The sequence below is a fragment of the Trichosurus vulpecula genome, chromosome 3, assembly GCF_011100635.1.
Source record: "Trichosurus vulpecula isolate mTriVul1 chromosome 3, mTriVul1.pri, whole genome shotgun sequence".
NCBI lineage: Eukaryota > Metazoa > Chordata > Mammalia > Diprotodontia > Phalangeridae > Trichosurus > Trichosurus vulpecula.
This window is the reverse complement of record NC_050575.1, coordinates 118,679,595-118,696,059: the sequence shown is the minus strand read 5'-3', so window position 1 is coordinate 118,696,059 and position 16,465 is coordinate 118,679,595. Positions and strand designations below refer to the sequence as shown.

General features: G+C 38.4%; 1 protein-coding gene across 1 annotated transcript in view; it reads left to right on the top strand.

The window, feature by feature from the left end:
• Positions 1–16,465, top strand: part of ASTN2 (astrotactin 2) — a 1,142,502-nt gene that overhangs the window by 439,990 nt on the left and 686,047 nt on the right. The window contains exon 7 of the mRNA XM_036751653.1: positions 907–1,074. Coding sequence (XP_036607548.1) covers positions 907–1,074 — 168 coding nt within the window. The remainder of the gene's footprint in view (positions 1–906; positions 1,075–16,465) is intronic.

The following is a 16,465-nucleotide window of genomic DNA, read 5'->3' as shown; positions in this document are numbered from 1 at the left end:
ATGGACTTGGATGGGTGAAAAATTATCTTTATTTTCACTAACCTCTAAAAGAAATCTAGCATTTCCTTCAGTTATGGATGTAGACAACGTGATTATTTTCAGAAGGGGTCCATAGGCTTCACCACACTGCCAAAAGGATCCATGAAACAAAAAAGGATGAAACCACTAGCATTATAAGTGTTCTCTGTTTTGATTTCTCACTAAATGCCTTATTTTGCATTATACAGTAATCTGCAAACTGCCTCAAGTGTTTCTGTTTGTTATTTTATAATAAAAATAATTTAGATTTATACAACACCTTATAGTTTCAAAGTCAGTAAGTAAATAGGCATTTATTAAGGACCTACTATGTGCTAGGTGCTAGGCTAAGTTTTAGTGCTTTAAATACATTATTTCATTGAGTCTTCATAATAGCCCTGTCATATAAACACTATAAATGTCATTATCCCCATATCACAGATGTGGAAATTGAGGCTCTGAAAAGTTAGTCGATTTGTCTAAAACCATATGGCTAATAAGCAGCAGAATAGAAATTTAAACTCCACTTTTTTCCTAATTCCAGGAATAAGAGTCTTAATCATAAGTTCATAATACTTAGAAACATTTGGTTCAATCCTGTCCCTTTACAGATTACAAAGGTGAGTGCTAAAGAGTTCGAGAGACTTATCCAAGGACATATCACAGGGACCCACACATATTATGGATAAATGGGCATGTCTACCTGTGCATAAAATAGATAAATTGTCCTAGAAAGTAGTAAGAGAAACCAATCTATATCATGTAATTCTATAAGGAGTATAGTCTTCACGTACATATTTTCTGTCCTCAGCATGAAGCTGTAGGTTTCTTTCTAATGTGTCTGTATCACTACTGGAAAAATTAAAGTATCTTTCTGTCTACTCACAGGTAGCAGCTTTGTGGTGAGTGAGGGGAGCTACCTGGACATCTCCGACTGGTTAAACCCAGCCAAGCTTTCCCTTTATTACCAGATTAATGCCACATCTCCCTGGATAAGAGACTTGTGTGGGCAGAGGACCACTGATGCCTGTGAGCAGCTCTGTGATCAGGAAACAGGTGAGCCAAAAAGGGGGTGTTCATATCAAAATTGAGTGGGGGATGAGGAGGGGAGATTTGAATGGATTAATTGGTGCTCCATCTGTATCTGCTCTTTGTTCTTAAAGTCATAACCAAGGATGGAGGTCTCTGAGTATCATCCTTCATAATTCTACAATAGAGTCTTAACTGGTAATGGCCACAATCCCAGTTGAATATTGCACTATATGATAAGAATTGCTTTGTTGTTTGAAAATTAATTAATCAAAATTTCTTGCTTTTGTTTTGATTGAGACATTACTATGTGGGGAGGGAAACATGATATCATAGAATGTTGAGGCTGGAAAGGAATGGAAAAAAGAATACTAGAATGTACAACTTTAGAGCTAGATGGAGCCTGCCCAGAATCAGGGTCTTGGGAGTTGACTAGGATCTCAAAAATCAGTTAGCTTAACCTATAACCTCAAAAGGAATCTAGTCTTTAATATCCTTGACTTAATGATATCAATATCCTACTTCAAGAATGCCCACTGTTTCTCAAGACAGCCCATTCTAATAATTTAGGAAGTACACCCTTCCCATTACATTAAAATGAAATGTGTTTCTTGGGTGCTTACACTCATTGTTTCTAAACTACATTAATAGAAGTATTGTGTCCTTTTATTGTGCCTAGTCTAACCTTAATTCTCCCCGCTGTTCCTTGTTCTGCCCCCTTGGACTCCATGAAACAAGCATACAAACATAATCCCTTTCCCATAGTGACAAACTCTTCAGATATTAGAAGACATATCCCCAGGCCAAACATCTCCAGTTCCTTCAACTAAGCCTATGAGGCCACAGTCTCCAACCCTCTTATAATCCTGGTCTGCCTCTTCTGAATGTGCTTATCACTGTCTTTCCTAACATATGAGTGCTAGAACTGAACAAAAAAAAAATTCTATATGTGATCTCACTGAGATGAGGGATAGTTATACTATTGTGACTCTTGGTCTGAAAACTGAGCCTCTCTTAAATGCAGTCTAATTTGAATTAGCTTATTTGACTTTGTGTTATACTTATGTAGAATGTCAGAACAAAGCTTCTCTCATCTTAGAGCTGGAAGGAACTTTGTCAACTATCTATTACAGCCCCATCAGTTTACAGATGTGCAGATGCGGAAACTGAGACCTAGAAAGGGGACATTTTTTCCTAAATTATGGTCATACAGAATGAGTGTCAGAACTAAGGCTATAACCCAGTACATGTTCTTTCCATTTTGCAATGTTATTCCAAAGTATGTCTGGGAGGAATTCCTGGAGGAATAGATAAGAGTGCCATTAGGTTGATAAGCCATTAGATAAGAAGAATGCCAAAGACATAGGATACCTAGATTTCTCTTGCTGCTGCTAGTTAGTTGTTTCAATTGTGTCTGACTCTTCATGACCCCATTTTGGGTTTTCTTGGCAAAGATACTGGATTGGTTTGTCATTTCCTTCTCCCCCTCATTTTATAGATGAGAAAACTGAGGCAAACAGGGTTAATTAACTTGTCCAGGGACACACAGCTAATAATTGTCTGAGGCCAAATTTGAACGTGAGTAGGTGAGACTTCTTGACACCAGGTCCCGCACTCTATCCTCTGTTCCAACTAGATGCCCAGATTTCTTTTACAGTAATCTAATGGACAAGATAGAACTGATGTGGAGCAATGGCAGAGTTAAATAGAACTGGGATCTAGTAGAATGCCCATTTCTAAATAATAGCTGTTAATAGGATCAACCTTTAGAGACTACTAATGCAATGGTCCCAAATTCTATCCTTAGTCCTGTTCCTTTTAACTTTTTGTCAGTGACTTGGATTAAAGCTTGTAAGTGGCTTGTACTGATACATTGCTGTGAAGGTCAGGTAGCATGTTAGATGACAGAATTAAGGTCCAAAAAATGTTTATTGTTAGATTACCACAATGGATCCTATTTAAATCAAATGTGGCTTCAAAATGGTGCCTGCTCAAATGTGGGATAAGAGATTTATGACTGGATAGTAGTTAATGTGAAATAATTTAAGTGGATTTTTCAGTAAGACCTTAAGAAAAATAGAGTGTACAGAATGAGTGAGATGACAGTCCTGTTGTGTCCTTCCACTACTCTCAAGCCTCAATTGGTCGTACTCCATACAGTACCAACAGCCACTTTTTTCCAGTATATCTTACTTTTCCCCAATTACACGTTGAAAAATTTTTTAACATTTTAAAAAAAGTTTTGAATTCCAAATTCTATCTCTACCTCCCTCTCCTTCCCCTCCCCGAGATGGTAAGCAATGAGATATTGATTATACATGTGCAATCATGCAAAACATTTCCATATTAATCATTTTGTACAAAAAGACTCAAATAAAAGAAAAAAAGAATGAAAGTGAAAAATAGCATGCCTCAGTCTGTATTCAAACAATAGCAGTTATTTCTCTGGAAGTGGATGGTATGCTTCATCATTAGTCCTTTGGGATTGTATCTGATTGTTGTATTGTTGAGAATAGCTAAGTCATTCACAGTTCTTCATCAAATAATATTTTAGTTACTACGTACAATGTTCCTCTGGTTCTGTTTGCTTTACTTTGCATCAATTCATGTATGTGTTTTCAATGTTTTCTAAAATCATTCTGCTTGTCATTTCTTACAGCACAATAAAATTCCCATCACAATCATATACCACAGCTTGTTTAGCCATTGCCCAGTTGATTGGCATCCCTTTGATTTCCAATTCTTAGTCACCACAAAAAGAGCTGCTATAAATATAGGTCCTTTTACCCTTTCCTTTTTTTAATATATCTTTGGGATTTAGACATAGCAGTGGTATTGCCAGTTAAAGGGTATGCACAATTTTATAGCCAAAGGCCACTTTTTAGAAAGGACAGTGACAAGTGGGGAGATGACCAGCAAGCATGCCAGTAGTACTCAAAGCCATTACCATGTCATGGTCAGTTGCAAGAACTAGGGATAGTTAGGTTAGATCAGCAGTTCTTAGTTCAAGGATTCTTAGAGCAGGGCATCTTCACCTTTTTGTGCAATGGACCCTTTTGTTAGCCTCATGAAACATATGGACCCTTTCTCTGGGCAATAGCTTTACATGCATAAAATAAAATACATAGGATAACAAAAAACCCAATTAATTCTAGAAGCCCAGATTAAGAACCCCTGGTTTAGAGGCAATACTTAAGGGGTCAAAGAATTTGATTACTTTTCTTTAAAGAGTTGAAGGATTACCGTAGGGTAAAAGAATTAAATTTCTGCTTGGCCACAGGACCAGGAAGAGTGGGTAGAAGTTGCAGAGCTGCAACTTTAAACTCTATATAAGAAAAACTTCCTAAAAGTTAGAAACGTTCAAAATTAAAATAGAACTAAAAACAACCTTCACATAGAAGGTAATGGATTTTCCATAACTGATGTCTTCAAGTAGAGAGTGAATGACCATTTACTTGAGATGTGAAAAAAGTCCTGTTTAGAGTAGGTTTAGTCTGGATGGCATCTGGGGTCTTTCCAGTTCTGAGATTCTCTGAGAGCCCTCATAAAAAGTAAGCACGGAATAAGATAAAATGCCAACATTAAGAGATCAGAACAAAGGATTGTGGGAGAGCATTGGCCTATTTGTGCTGTGTTAAGATTGGAAATAAGGAGTTTCATAGATTTTTGAATAATTTTTGATCTTAGAGATTCAATTCAAAAAACATTTTATATACACACTATGTGCCAGATACTACAGATGATAAAACTGAGGCAGGAATTAAGTGAGTTGACCCAGAGCCACACAGCTAGAATCTGAGGCAGGATTTGAACTCATATTTTCCAAATCAGACATTCTATGCACTATATCACCTAGCTGCCTAGACAACTTCAGAGAGGCTCACCACTAGGTTGATTTCAAGGTGATAAATTCAGCCACAGCAATCCTTGAAGAGCTTTGATTAAAACACAGAATAACTGTAACCTGCATGGGAGGAGGCACAGGGAGGGTATTTCTCATACTGACAAAATCACAGAACCTTGAAATATTATAGTGTGCAGATAGGGTCTTATGCCCTATGGTAGGGTACAGGTGAGGGAGTGCTTAAAATTTTTAGAGAAGACATGATGGTTACTATTATAAAACTTTTAGTCTGATAGGAAGTCTAAGACTTGAAAACGCTGTAGTTCAGTCTTATCTATAGAACAGGTATTTAGTCTCAGCAAGCTCATAGTTTAATAGGTCACCTAAGTAAATTACTTTAATATATAATACTACATGATCAGTGTGATGGAGAAATATTAAAAATGTGATTTGTGATATCTAAAGGGAAAAGTAGCTACCAGGAGAGACTTCATTCAGTGTTCAATGTTCAATATTTAGAACTTTGTTTAGAACTTTGACAAATATTGGAGGAAATATGAAGTTTATATATCTTACTTATTTTAACTAGTTTACAAGTCATATTCCCCAGTAGACTCTGAGGTTTCTGGGAGCAGTTATTATTATCCCACTTACTTCAGGTATAGTGTTGTCTCTACCAAAAAAACAAAACCAAACCAAAAACAAGCTCCATGAAACAGGGAGATAAAATGCAGACATGGGCAATTATAATATATACAGCACATGTAAGTACTTTTAAGAGGCAAACTTTTCCAAATGTTTCCAGGCAAGAGTGAGGCCCTTAAGGGGATGCGTTGAAGAAAGGAGAGAATTGGTCCTAGGGAGGGGGCTCTGTCCTAGCCTCTTTCATACAAACTTCTCCTTGGTCTCCATTAAAAAAAAACTGCCTGTCAGAAATGGAGAGATCTATCCATCTGTTGGATATCAGGCAAAACCACTGATTATGATGCACCCCTAATGGGTTGATTAACAGATATCCCGCACTTATCCACACAAGTAGCAGAGAAAACCTCAAAGAACATCCAAAAAGCATTTTACTTGGTTAAGGGATATGTCATATGTGTTACCATATACATAGAGTTTCAGAAAGTGACCTATGGGTGGGAAGGCATTTATTAAGTGTCTTATAAACACACACGTATACATATATAAACAAATGCATACATACACATGTGTGTGTGTGTATATATATATATATATATATATATATATATATATATATATATATATATATATATGGAGGGAGGGAGATAGAGAAAGAAAGAGCGAGAAAGAACAAACATGAGCACAGCTGCTAATGACCAAACTCTGACAAGGGGACTAATTCAATTTCTCTAAATCAGATTTTTGTGCTACCCCAGTGCTCGGTTAAGTGTGCTAGGGGGTTAGGGGTGGGCAGTGGGCCCTGGGCGCTGGGGCTCCCCCTTCTTTCCACCCCTTCCCGGCTCCGTCCGTCCATAGTGGGCAGAACCGGCCAGCCACCCACGTGGCGGGGAGCAGCGCCGGGCCTCGGCCCCCTCCCCGTGGCAGTCCTCACCTCGCCTCGCGGCCCTTCCCCCACCCGCTGCGGCCCGCACATGCGCAACGGCACCGCAGGCCTGGTGAGCCAGGGTCGCGAGCTGGCCGGGACCTGCTCTCCTCTCCCCAGCCAGTGTGGTCCGTGGAAGCGGAGGAATAGGGCCCGCTCAGTCAGTCAGCAAGTACTTACTAAGCACCTACTGTGTGGAAGACAGGCTCTGGGCAGGCTGGAGAGTACAAGGGCCCCCGGCCCCCTCAGAGCTCCTTCCCCCGAGCAAGTGATTCTCCCTTCTCCTCGGGGCTCTATTTCCCCTACCTGTATGTAAACATGGAAGCCGGGACATGCCTGGGGCGTTTTGGATAGGAGCCAGTGGCTTTTTAGGGGCAGGGTTGGATGCGTGGCTGTCTTGCCTCCTTTAGTCTTCCTGCCACTCCCCAGCAAGGGGCCTTGGCCACAGTTGGAGTTTTCCTGAAGCTGATGGATGGTGAAGGTAGAAAGAAGTTTTCGTGGAAAGGCAAAGCATTATGGGTTGTGAGGAGATGGCCTTGATGATGATATAGTGTAATCGACTTTCTTTTTGGAGGGAGGAAGGCAGGGCGATTGGGGTTGAGTGAGTTGGCCAAGGTCACACAGCTGGTGAGTGCGTCAAGTGCCCGAGGCTGGATTTGAACTTAGGTCCCCCAACTCCAAGGCTGGTGCTCTACTCACTGTGCCACCTAGCTGCCCCCTAACTTGGTGTTTTTCAAAGGCAAGTCCACAACAGATTTTTTCTGTGAAATTTATATTACTTAGGATCCTTAAATAGTTTTTAGTAGTTAAGATGTGCAATTTCAGCATGGTGAAGGAACATGGTTTGTAGGAGAGGTTGGCATCACAGAACCTAAGTTCAACTCCTGGCACTGGCACTTAACCATCTTTATAACTTAACTTCACTAGGCTTCACTATTCCTCCTGTATAAAATGAGAAAGCTACTTTTGGGACCTACCTCGCAGGGTTGTTGTGAGGAACAAATGAAATAATGTATGTAAGAAAAAAATTTTCTAAATCAGAGACTACTATAATTAATCAGTCTGTAGAAGCTTAATGTCCCCAGGCTTCTAGAGCTCTGTTCCTGAAATGGCCCTCATTGTTAAACTAACTCTACTCTCAGAAGGGAGAACTGGAGAGCTAGGCGATGATACCTTTTTGGGGTAAAGTAGTGAGATTCTGGAGAGTCTGGTTTCCTGGGAGACTTTAGGTTTGTGTGTGTTTATGGCCATCTTTGTAGTCTGTCTTCCCATGGAGAATCTTATGCATTAGAGTATGCTATAAGTTGCCACAAGCCTTAAAAGACAACATACACCAAAAAAAACTGGGCAGTGATGATTGCATGCCATGCCACACCTAGCTTTGTCTCTGCTAACATCATTTGAGATCTTCCCTGTTCCTTTATTTGGACCTTTGCCAGAGGTTATGGGGACAGCTAACAGTCACAAGTCATGGAGCCCTTACAGTATGATCAATTTTGCAGCAGATTTCTTCATCTTAATTATGTTTGCATCAAGTAGCTATTCAGACGAGTTTATATTCTCTGATTAAATAATTGGTTGGAAGATCAACAAAGTGCATAACTTGCACTCAAACCAATAGCAACCAGCTGTATTTTCATAAATGTCTTTCATTGTGTAAGTAGGGATTCTTCGTGACAACCTCATAAAAGCAGTTTTCTCAGTAGTCTCTTTTTCTCCCCCCACCCCGTCTTCCTTCTTCCCACATGAGAGGTGGAATAGAATATTAATAGCTTGCACATGAATAATAATGATAATTATAGTAGCTAGCCTTTATATAGCACTTTGAGATTTGCAAAGTGCTTTAAAATATTTTCTTACTTTATTCTTAAAACAACCCTGAAAGGTAGGTGCTATTACTATCCCCTTTTTACAAATGAGGAGACTAAGGCAATCAGAGGGCATATGACTTGCCCAAAGTCACACAGCTAGTAAGTGTCTAAAGAAGGATTCGAACTTATATCTTCCTGATAAAACAGTTTAAGGTAAGTCAGTCAACAAGCATCTATCAGTCACCTACTATTTGTCAGGTATTGTGTTGAATACTGGAGATATATATATGTGTGTGTATGTGTGTGTGTGTGTGTTATAGATAGATAAATTGATAAAAGATAATTGCTGCATTTAAGAAGCTCATGGTTTAATGGAGGAGATAACATGCAAACATTCATGTACAAACAACGGATATATAGGATAAATCGGAGATAATGAATAGTGAGAAAGCACTAACATTAAGGGAGATTGGGAAAAGCTTCTTGTAGAAGGTGGTATCTTAGCTGGGACCTAAAGGAAAACAGGAGACTGAGACAATTTAAATACAGACAATGTAAATACAAAGTCAGGAATAGAGAGTCTTAAATGCAGAACATCAAGGAGACCAGGATTATTGGATCACAGATTATGTGGGGGCATGGAGGTGGGAGGGATATATAAGAAGACTGGAAATTGAGGAGGGGACCAAGTTATGAATAAAAGAAGAGGATTTTATATTTGATCATGGAGATGATAAGGAGCAACTTTTGTTTACTGAGTAGAGGTGACATGGGTAGACCTACCTGCACTTTAGGAAGATCTCTTTACCAGCTGAATGGAAAATACAATGGAGTGAACAAAGACTTGTGGCTAGGAGATCCATTAGCAGCTCTTTCAATAGTCCAGAAGTGAAGTGGTGAGGGCCTGTAGGGGAGAAGGAAGAATATGTGTTTGTGTGTGTGTGTGTGTGTACACATACATACATATACATATACATAATATATATTATATAAAATACATAAAGGACTCCATAAAGGTAAAGTCCTATTAAGGACTTGACAACAGATCAGATATAGGGGTGAAAGAGAAGCAATAATGGAGAATGACACCTAGGTTTTAAGCATGAGAGATTAGGAGAATGATGGTACCCTTTATACTATAATAGAGAAGTTCAGAAGAGGAGAGTTTGAGGAAAAGTTTAGTCTTGGACATGTTGAATTTAAGATAGCTATGGGATATCAAGTTTGAGATGTCCAGCAGTCAGGTAAATATGGAATACTAGAGGTCAGGTCTTAAGTTACCACTGAATGAGCAAATCTGAGAATATCTGTAAAGGGATTATAATTTAATTCATGGAAGCTAATGGATGCCACGGTGGATAGTTCTGGGCCTGGAGTTAGGAAGACCTGAGTTCAAATCCTGCCACAGACTCTTCCTAGCTGTGTGACCTTGGGAAAGTCATTTAATCTCTATTGGCCTATTTCCTCCACTGTAAAATGAGGACAATAACAGAACCTACCTTGTAGGGTTATTATGAGGATCAATTGAAATAATATTTGTGAAGCTCTTGCCACAGTGCCTAGGAGGTCCTATATAAATGCTTATTTTCTTCCCTTTCCCTTCCCTTCTCTTCTTTTCCCTTCCTTCGAGATAAACTTTGAGAGAGATATGAGAAAAGAGCTCAGGACACAGCTTTGTATACCCACCATTAGGAGGTGTGCCCTGGATGAGGACAGCAAAGAAGACTGAGAAAGGGTGGTGAACAATGTACAAGAGCCAGGATAGAGTAATGTCATGGAGACCCATGCCTGGGGAGAAGAAACTATCAAGGAAAAAAGTGATTGATAGTGTCACAGTCTTCAGGTCAAAAAGGATGAAGATTGAGAAAGGCCATTAGATTTCACAATTAAGAGACCAATGATAACTTTGGAGAGAATAGTTTAAGTTGAATAATGAGGTCTGATGCCAGACTTCAGAGAATTAAGAAGTTCATGAGAGGATAAGAAGTGTGCCTAGAACCTTTGACCCAGCAATACCACTACCAGGTATATTTCCAAAGATAACTAGGGAAAAAAGAAAAGAACCTATATATTCTAAAAGATTTATAGCAGCTATGTTTTGTGGTAGCAAAGATCTAGAAATTTGGGAGATGTCTGTTAATTGGGGAATGGCTGAACAAGTTGTGGTATATGATTGTGATGGAGTACTACTGTGCTATAAAGTAATGATGAGCTCAGTGATCTTAGAAAAACATGGATAAACTTGCATGAAATAACGAAGGACAAGCTGAGCAGAACCAAGATACAGTAACAGCAATACTGTTTTAAGAACAACTTTGAGCAAATAAGTCATTTTGACTATTACAAATATTCAAATTAACTACAAAGGACATGTGAAAGATAACTATCTTCATCCAGAGAGGGAACTGATAGATAGGTACATAGAATGATTTATATAGATATAGGTAGATATATATTTGTATTATGCACACATACATAAATATAGACATATATACACATACACATTTGAGTCTAATGGTAGCCATCTCTACAGTAGAGGGGAGGGAATAATAAATATACATGATAACTGTATTATGTATTTAAAAGGAATAGCAAGTTGTGCTTAATACATTTACAATTTCATGTGCAATCATTTTGATTACATCGTGCTATGGAAATGCTTGTTTTATTTCATAAATTAAAAATAAAATAAATAATTTTAAAAGAAAATAAGTGGTAGCACCTTGTATAGATGGTCTTCTCAAGGAGTTTAGCCATAAAAGGGAGGAAAGATATAGAATGATAGCTAGAAGAAAGGGATGCATAAAGTAAAAGTTTTTGAGGATGGGGAAGACATGTGCATGTTTCTAAGTACAACAGAAGCAGACTGAAGAGAAGCTAGAGATTAGGGATGATAGAGGGGTCATTCTGCTGGAGAAGAGATTTAATGAGATTATTCATGCATGTAGAGTAATTAGCCTTGACAAGGAGAAGAGACACCTCTTCGTATGAGATTTAGGTGAAGGAACAGATAGTGGCAGAAGGCATCCGAGTGATGTGAGATATGGAGGAGAGAAGGTAAATGGCAAATGATCTCAATTCTTTCAACAATATATGAGGAAAATTTCTCACCTGAGAGCGTAGGCGGAGGAGGAGTGATGGGAGACTTGGAGAGGTGTGAAAGGGTTTAGAAATGCCTAGGTAATGAGTGGAACGTTGACTCAATTAGAGAATTGTAAAAAGAGACTTTCTATATGGCAGGATCATTTGAGATTATGTAACATAAATTTATAGTGGGTCCAGTCAGCAAGGTTTCATAATTTTTTTTTCCATCTCTGTTCAGCAGCTTCTGTATAGGAGTAAAGCAGATGGTATAAGTAATCCAAAGCTGAGATTTGGAAGGACAAGAGCAGCAATAGGATAAAGGGGAAAGAGAAGTTGATATTTTAGAGTGGATTAAGATGCAGAAGGGATAGGGTGTAACCAGTGCAGAGGTGATGACCCGGAAAAGAACCAAAGGGTCAAGTAATTGCTGGTCACAGTGAACATGTAGAACAGGGTTTGGGGTTGCAAGAGAGAGAGAGGGAGAGAGAGATAATGACAATAGATTTTAATGAGGTAAGGAAATTTCAGGTTATGAACATGTAAGTGGAACATTTGTAGCTGATGGTGAGATCAAGGATATGTAACCATCTCTGCAGCTGAGGAGGCATGGAGACTTATATCGTGGTAAATGAGTAAGTTGAAGAATTGGAAGGTTAGGATGTTTGAGGGAGTATCAATATGCATGTGAAAATCCCCTGGCGTAAAGGCAGGAATTGGGGAGGAGAGAAAGACTTTGAGCCAGGCACTGAATTCATTGAGGAAAGCAAAGTGTCCTAGAGATTAGTAGACAAGAGTTACCAGAATTTGATTGCGCAGTAGTTATGGATTGGGTGAACCTCAAAGGAGATGTTACTGAGTGATTGTGGTAGAGGGAGAGCTTGGAAGTGGCAATGGAGAGCAAAGAATATTTTCAATTATCTGACCTCAAACAGTGAGAGGTCAGAGGAGTGAGAATGAGTAGAAAGTATAGCCAGTGCTGGAAGGGGAGGTCAGAGAGGCAGTGTCATCAGGAGGCAGCCAGATCTTAGTGAAATCCAGAAGACGAAAGGAATGGAAAAGAAAAAAAAAGATTTAAGATGAAAGCAAGTTTGTTTCCCATGAATCAGGCATTTCAGAAAGCACAGGGGGTGGGTAGCTTTAGAGAGGAATCGGAATAAGGAAGCAGGCAGTGGGGGATGGAGAATAGGATTTGAATAATTCCAGGATGGTCTAGAATCCCTGAGATGAAGAGGGAATGGCCAGGTGGGAATTTGTTGATCATTGAAGAATGAGTTCAGATAGGTTAATGTTTTCTGTGCAATATCCTCAAAAGGTAAATAAAAGTTATAACAATTACCTCCATTTACAGATGAGGAAATTGAGATTCAGACAAGTTAAATGACATATAATAAGAGAAACTAAATGATGATTAACCCCAGTTGCATGTGTTCTCACTGAATTGGCTTCCTTTAATTCACATGTAATGACATATATACATATATATGTATATATATATATCATTTCCCTCAATTGAATGTTCACAACAGCAGAAATTATTTCATTTTTGTCTACATCCCTAATGCCTGAATCAGCATAAGTACTGTTGAAGAAACATAGAAAGAAACAAAGAGAGAATGGAGTTGGAATTCAAACTCAGTCCAAGTATCCTGACTCTAATCTTATACCCTTTAAAATGTGTTTATTTCATTTGGGCTCAAGAAACTTTTTAAAAAAAATAAAAATGGCAAAACAGCATGTCCAAGTAAATTTGAATTTTTTTGAATTATTGTTTTTATTTTCTGCCTCCTACCTCCCCTGCACCACTAAAGTAAAAAAACAAAATAAAACAAACAAAAGAGGGTGGTGGGGAACCTCTTGCAACAAATAGACAATCAAAAACAAACACACATATTGGCCATGTCAAAAAATGTGTATCTAATTCTATATATTTGTCCATTACCCTTCTATCAGTTTGTGACTAACATTCTTTATCATCCATCCTCTGGAATCATGGTTGATCATTGTATTAATTATTCTTATATCTTTCAAAAGTGTTTTTCAAGGTTGATGAAATTCTTGCTTCACTCTGAATCAGTTCATACAAGTTTTCCCAAGTTTTTTCTAGGACCACCTGTCTTTATTTCTAACAGTACAATAATATCCCATTACATTCACATATCATAATTTGTCCATCCATTCTCTAACTGATAAATACCCACAATAGTTTCAGTTTTTTGCCTGTACCAAAAAGAAAGAAAGAAAGGGAAGATGAGAGGAGGGGAGGGGGAAGGGGAAGGAAAGGAAAAAAGAAAAAGACCTACTACATATATTTGTACATATACTTTTTTTGTACATGGACCTTTTCCTCTTTTATTTGCCCCTAAGTGGATTTCCTGAAAATAGTTGAGCAAAATTAGTGTGATTGAAACTGATAACACATCACTTTTCTACTTTAGTTGTTTTCTAGTTGTTAACAGAAAGATTAAATTTGATACTGTGATACCAGCATTGTACATTATATTATATCAGAGTTTTTGTTGTCACTCCACGTTTATTTACACTCTAATAACCAGTATTTTTAACTCTACTTTCTTACCTCTCTGTAACCTCATAAAGTTTATCCATATTTCTCTTGTTTTCATATTTATCATTCCTTACAGAATGGTAATATTCCATTACATTCATGTATCACAGCTTGTTCCACCATTTCCCAATCCCTGGCATCTAGCTTGTTTCCAGCTTTTTGTTATTATAAATAATGTACAATTTACTGCCCTTTTTACTACACTCACTACCTTGAAATTCAGCTTTTTATTTTCCCTGAATAAAGGCCAGGGACAGCAATCCTTTGCTAAGGGTAACATCAGGCCAGAGACAGGACTGAGAGACAGCAGTCCATAGGTCAGTGAGCTAAGATGGATAGGGGAACATTGGAAATTAAATTTTTTAAGGGAGGCAAAGTGGGACCTTTAAAACCCCCTCTCCATCTGACTCTGATTTCTCTTTCCAGATTGCTTTGATATTACTTTTTTGTCTCAAACACCACATTTTGGTCAACTGGTCTTCTTGATACTCTATATGCATGGCATTTGATTTCCCTCTCCTGCACCTTTGTACAGGTTGTGTCCTATGTCTGTAATGCCTTCCGTCTTCATCTCCGCCTCAAAAGATCCCTGTTGTCCTTCCAAGTTCAGCTCAGTTCCCAAATCCTATATTAAACCTAGCTGATCACCCCCAGTTGTCAGTGAATTCCCTTGAAATTGCTTAACATGTACTTCATATGTAATTCATGTTTATTTAAAGCATATATGTAGACGTTGCTTTCACTGATAGAATACCAATTCCATGAAGGCAGAAACTGTTTCAATTTTGTATTGGTGTCAGTATTGCCTGACTCATAGTATCCACTTTATAAATGCAGAATGAATGAATGAATGAGTTGAAAGACTGAAAAAAACTGAGAAGAAACTTGGATATATTCTAAGTGCAAATTGCAACAGCACTCTTTAGTGGAAAAGGAGTTCCTGACTTTGATGGAGTAAGAAGACAAAGATTGGATCCTGACCTTGAAACTCATTAAACTGTGACCCTGGGAAAGGCAGTTCACCTCTCTGAACCTCAAGTTTCATCATATAACAATACATGAACTCCCTATTTTGTTCAGTTGATGTAGAGAAGGTTATAAGCTTTTAAAAAACACTATAGAAAAATGAATTATTATTATGCTGGACTCAGTGGCATGACTGGTAACAGGGTAGAGGATTGAGCAAGTGACAAAATCAAGATTAATGTCCCTACTTCTGCAACATCTGAATCTTCTTTGCTTTTAGTTTAAGGTATATTGAAAGTCTTGAGATCGGTCAGAGAAACTGTCCGCTCACCCCCAACTTCAATTGTTGAGCCCATTGGTGGGTTGGAGTAGATTGTGACTGGGATGATATGGAGCCATTAAGTTCATCTGTTGGCAATCTTGTGCCTTCGCTTTCCTGGAATTTGCTGTCAAATAAGAAGAATTATTTCTCCTAAGTGATAGTGGATCCAGAAATGGGGGTAGTATTTAAACACATATTATATCGGGAGGGGGTGACATCAGGAAAGTTACCAATGACTTGATATATGGATGAGCCTCACAAGGTTCATTGGCATAGTGCCAAGGCCTTGGCTGCTTCCTTAGAGTCCCATGCCAGAATTGTCAGAAATAACAATAGGTAATAGGATGGAGACTAACCGTCCAAGAACAAGGGTAAAAAGGGAATAACTGAAGGTGTGGAACAGTCACAGGAACTATAAATGTGCTTCTTTTGCTGTGCTTCCAAAACAATGCTCCAAAAATCACTAAGCATTAATCTCTTCATTTACTACAAATAGAAAAGAAGCATTATTCTCATATAGGGCACTGAGCTAGGGATTTCAAAGAACATAGGAGAGATCTATTCTTTATCCTGAAGGACTTTGTAGATCAGAAACAGAGGCATGTAATGCTTTCAAAGTATCGTATACCTTTGTTACTTTGAAAGACCCATTATTTTCTGTTTGCACATACCTCTTTTGCCAACATAGATCTTATTGCTTATGAGATTCCTCACAGAAGAGAAGTTTGCACAGTGATGATACAAGAGAAAGCTTTTCAAAATATCAGTGAAGAACAAGGAACAAACCAGGGCCTTCTCTTAGCCCACTACTTTGGAGGACATGAAAAGTAAAAGCAAGCTATACTAGATATAGCAACCAAGGATAGAGTATCTTCTGGAAAATTTTAAAAAATAGGTTTTTGTGAAAGCCAAAATATATAAAGAACATAAAATTAAGCTCTGTAGCAAGAAGCAAAATCTGTTAACAATGGAACAGGGACCAGAGAGCACAATGGAAAAGAGAATATGGACATATGAGGATAAGGGTTAGGGCTAGGGTGAGTGGGGGTAAGAATAGGAAAGAGGTAGCTGGAAGAAGGATTTTAGCCTTAACAGATAGCAACTCTAAATCACAGGGGCAAAGGGAAAAAAAGAAGGAAATTTGCTGACTCTAAGATAAGAAGCCTGTTGATTGGGTCCAAGCCAGAGTCTTGGGATGACTGAACATGGTGGCAGTAGAGAGCCTGTGGTTTCTATTTCTTTTGCTTTTCACTTCAGACAC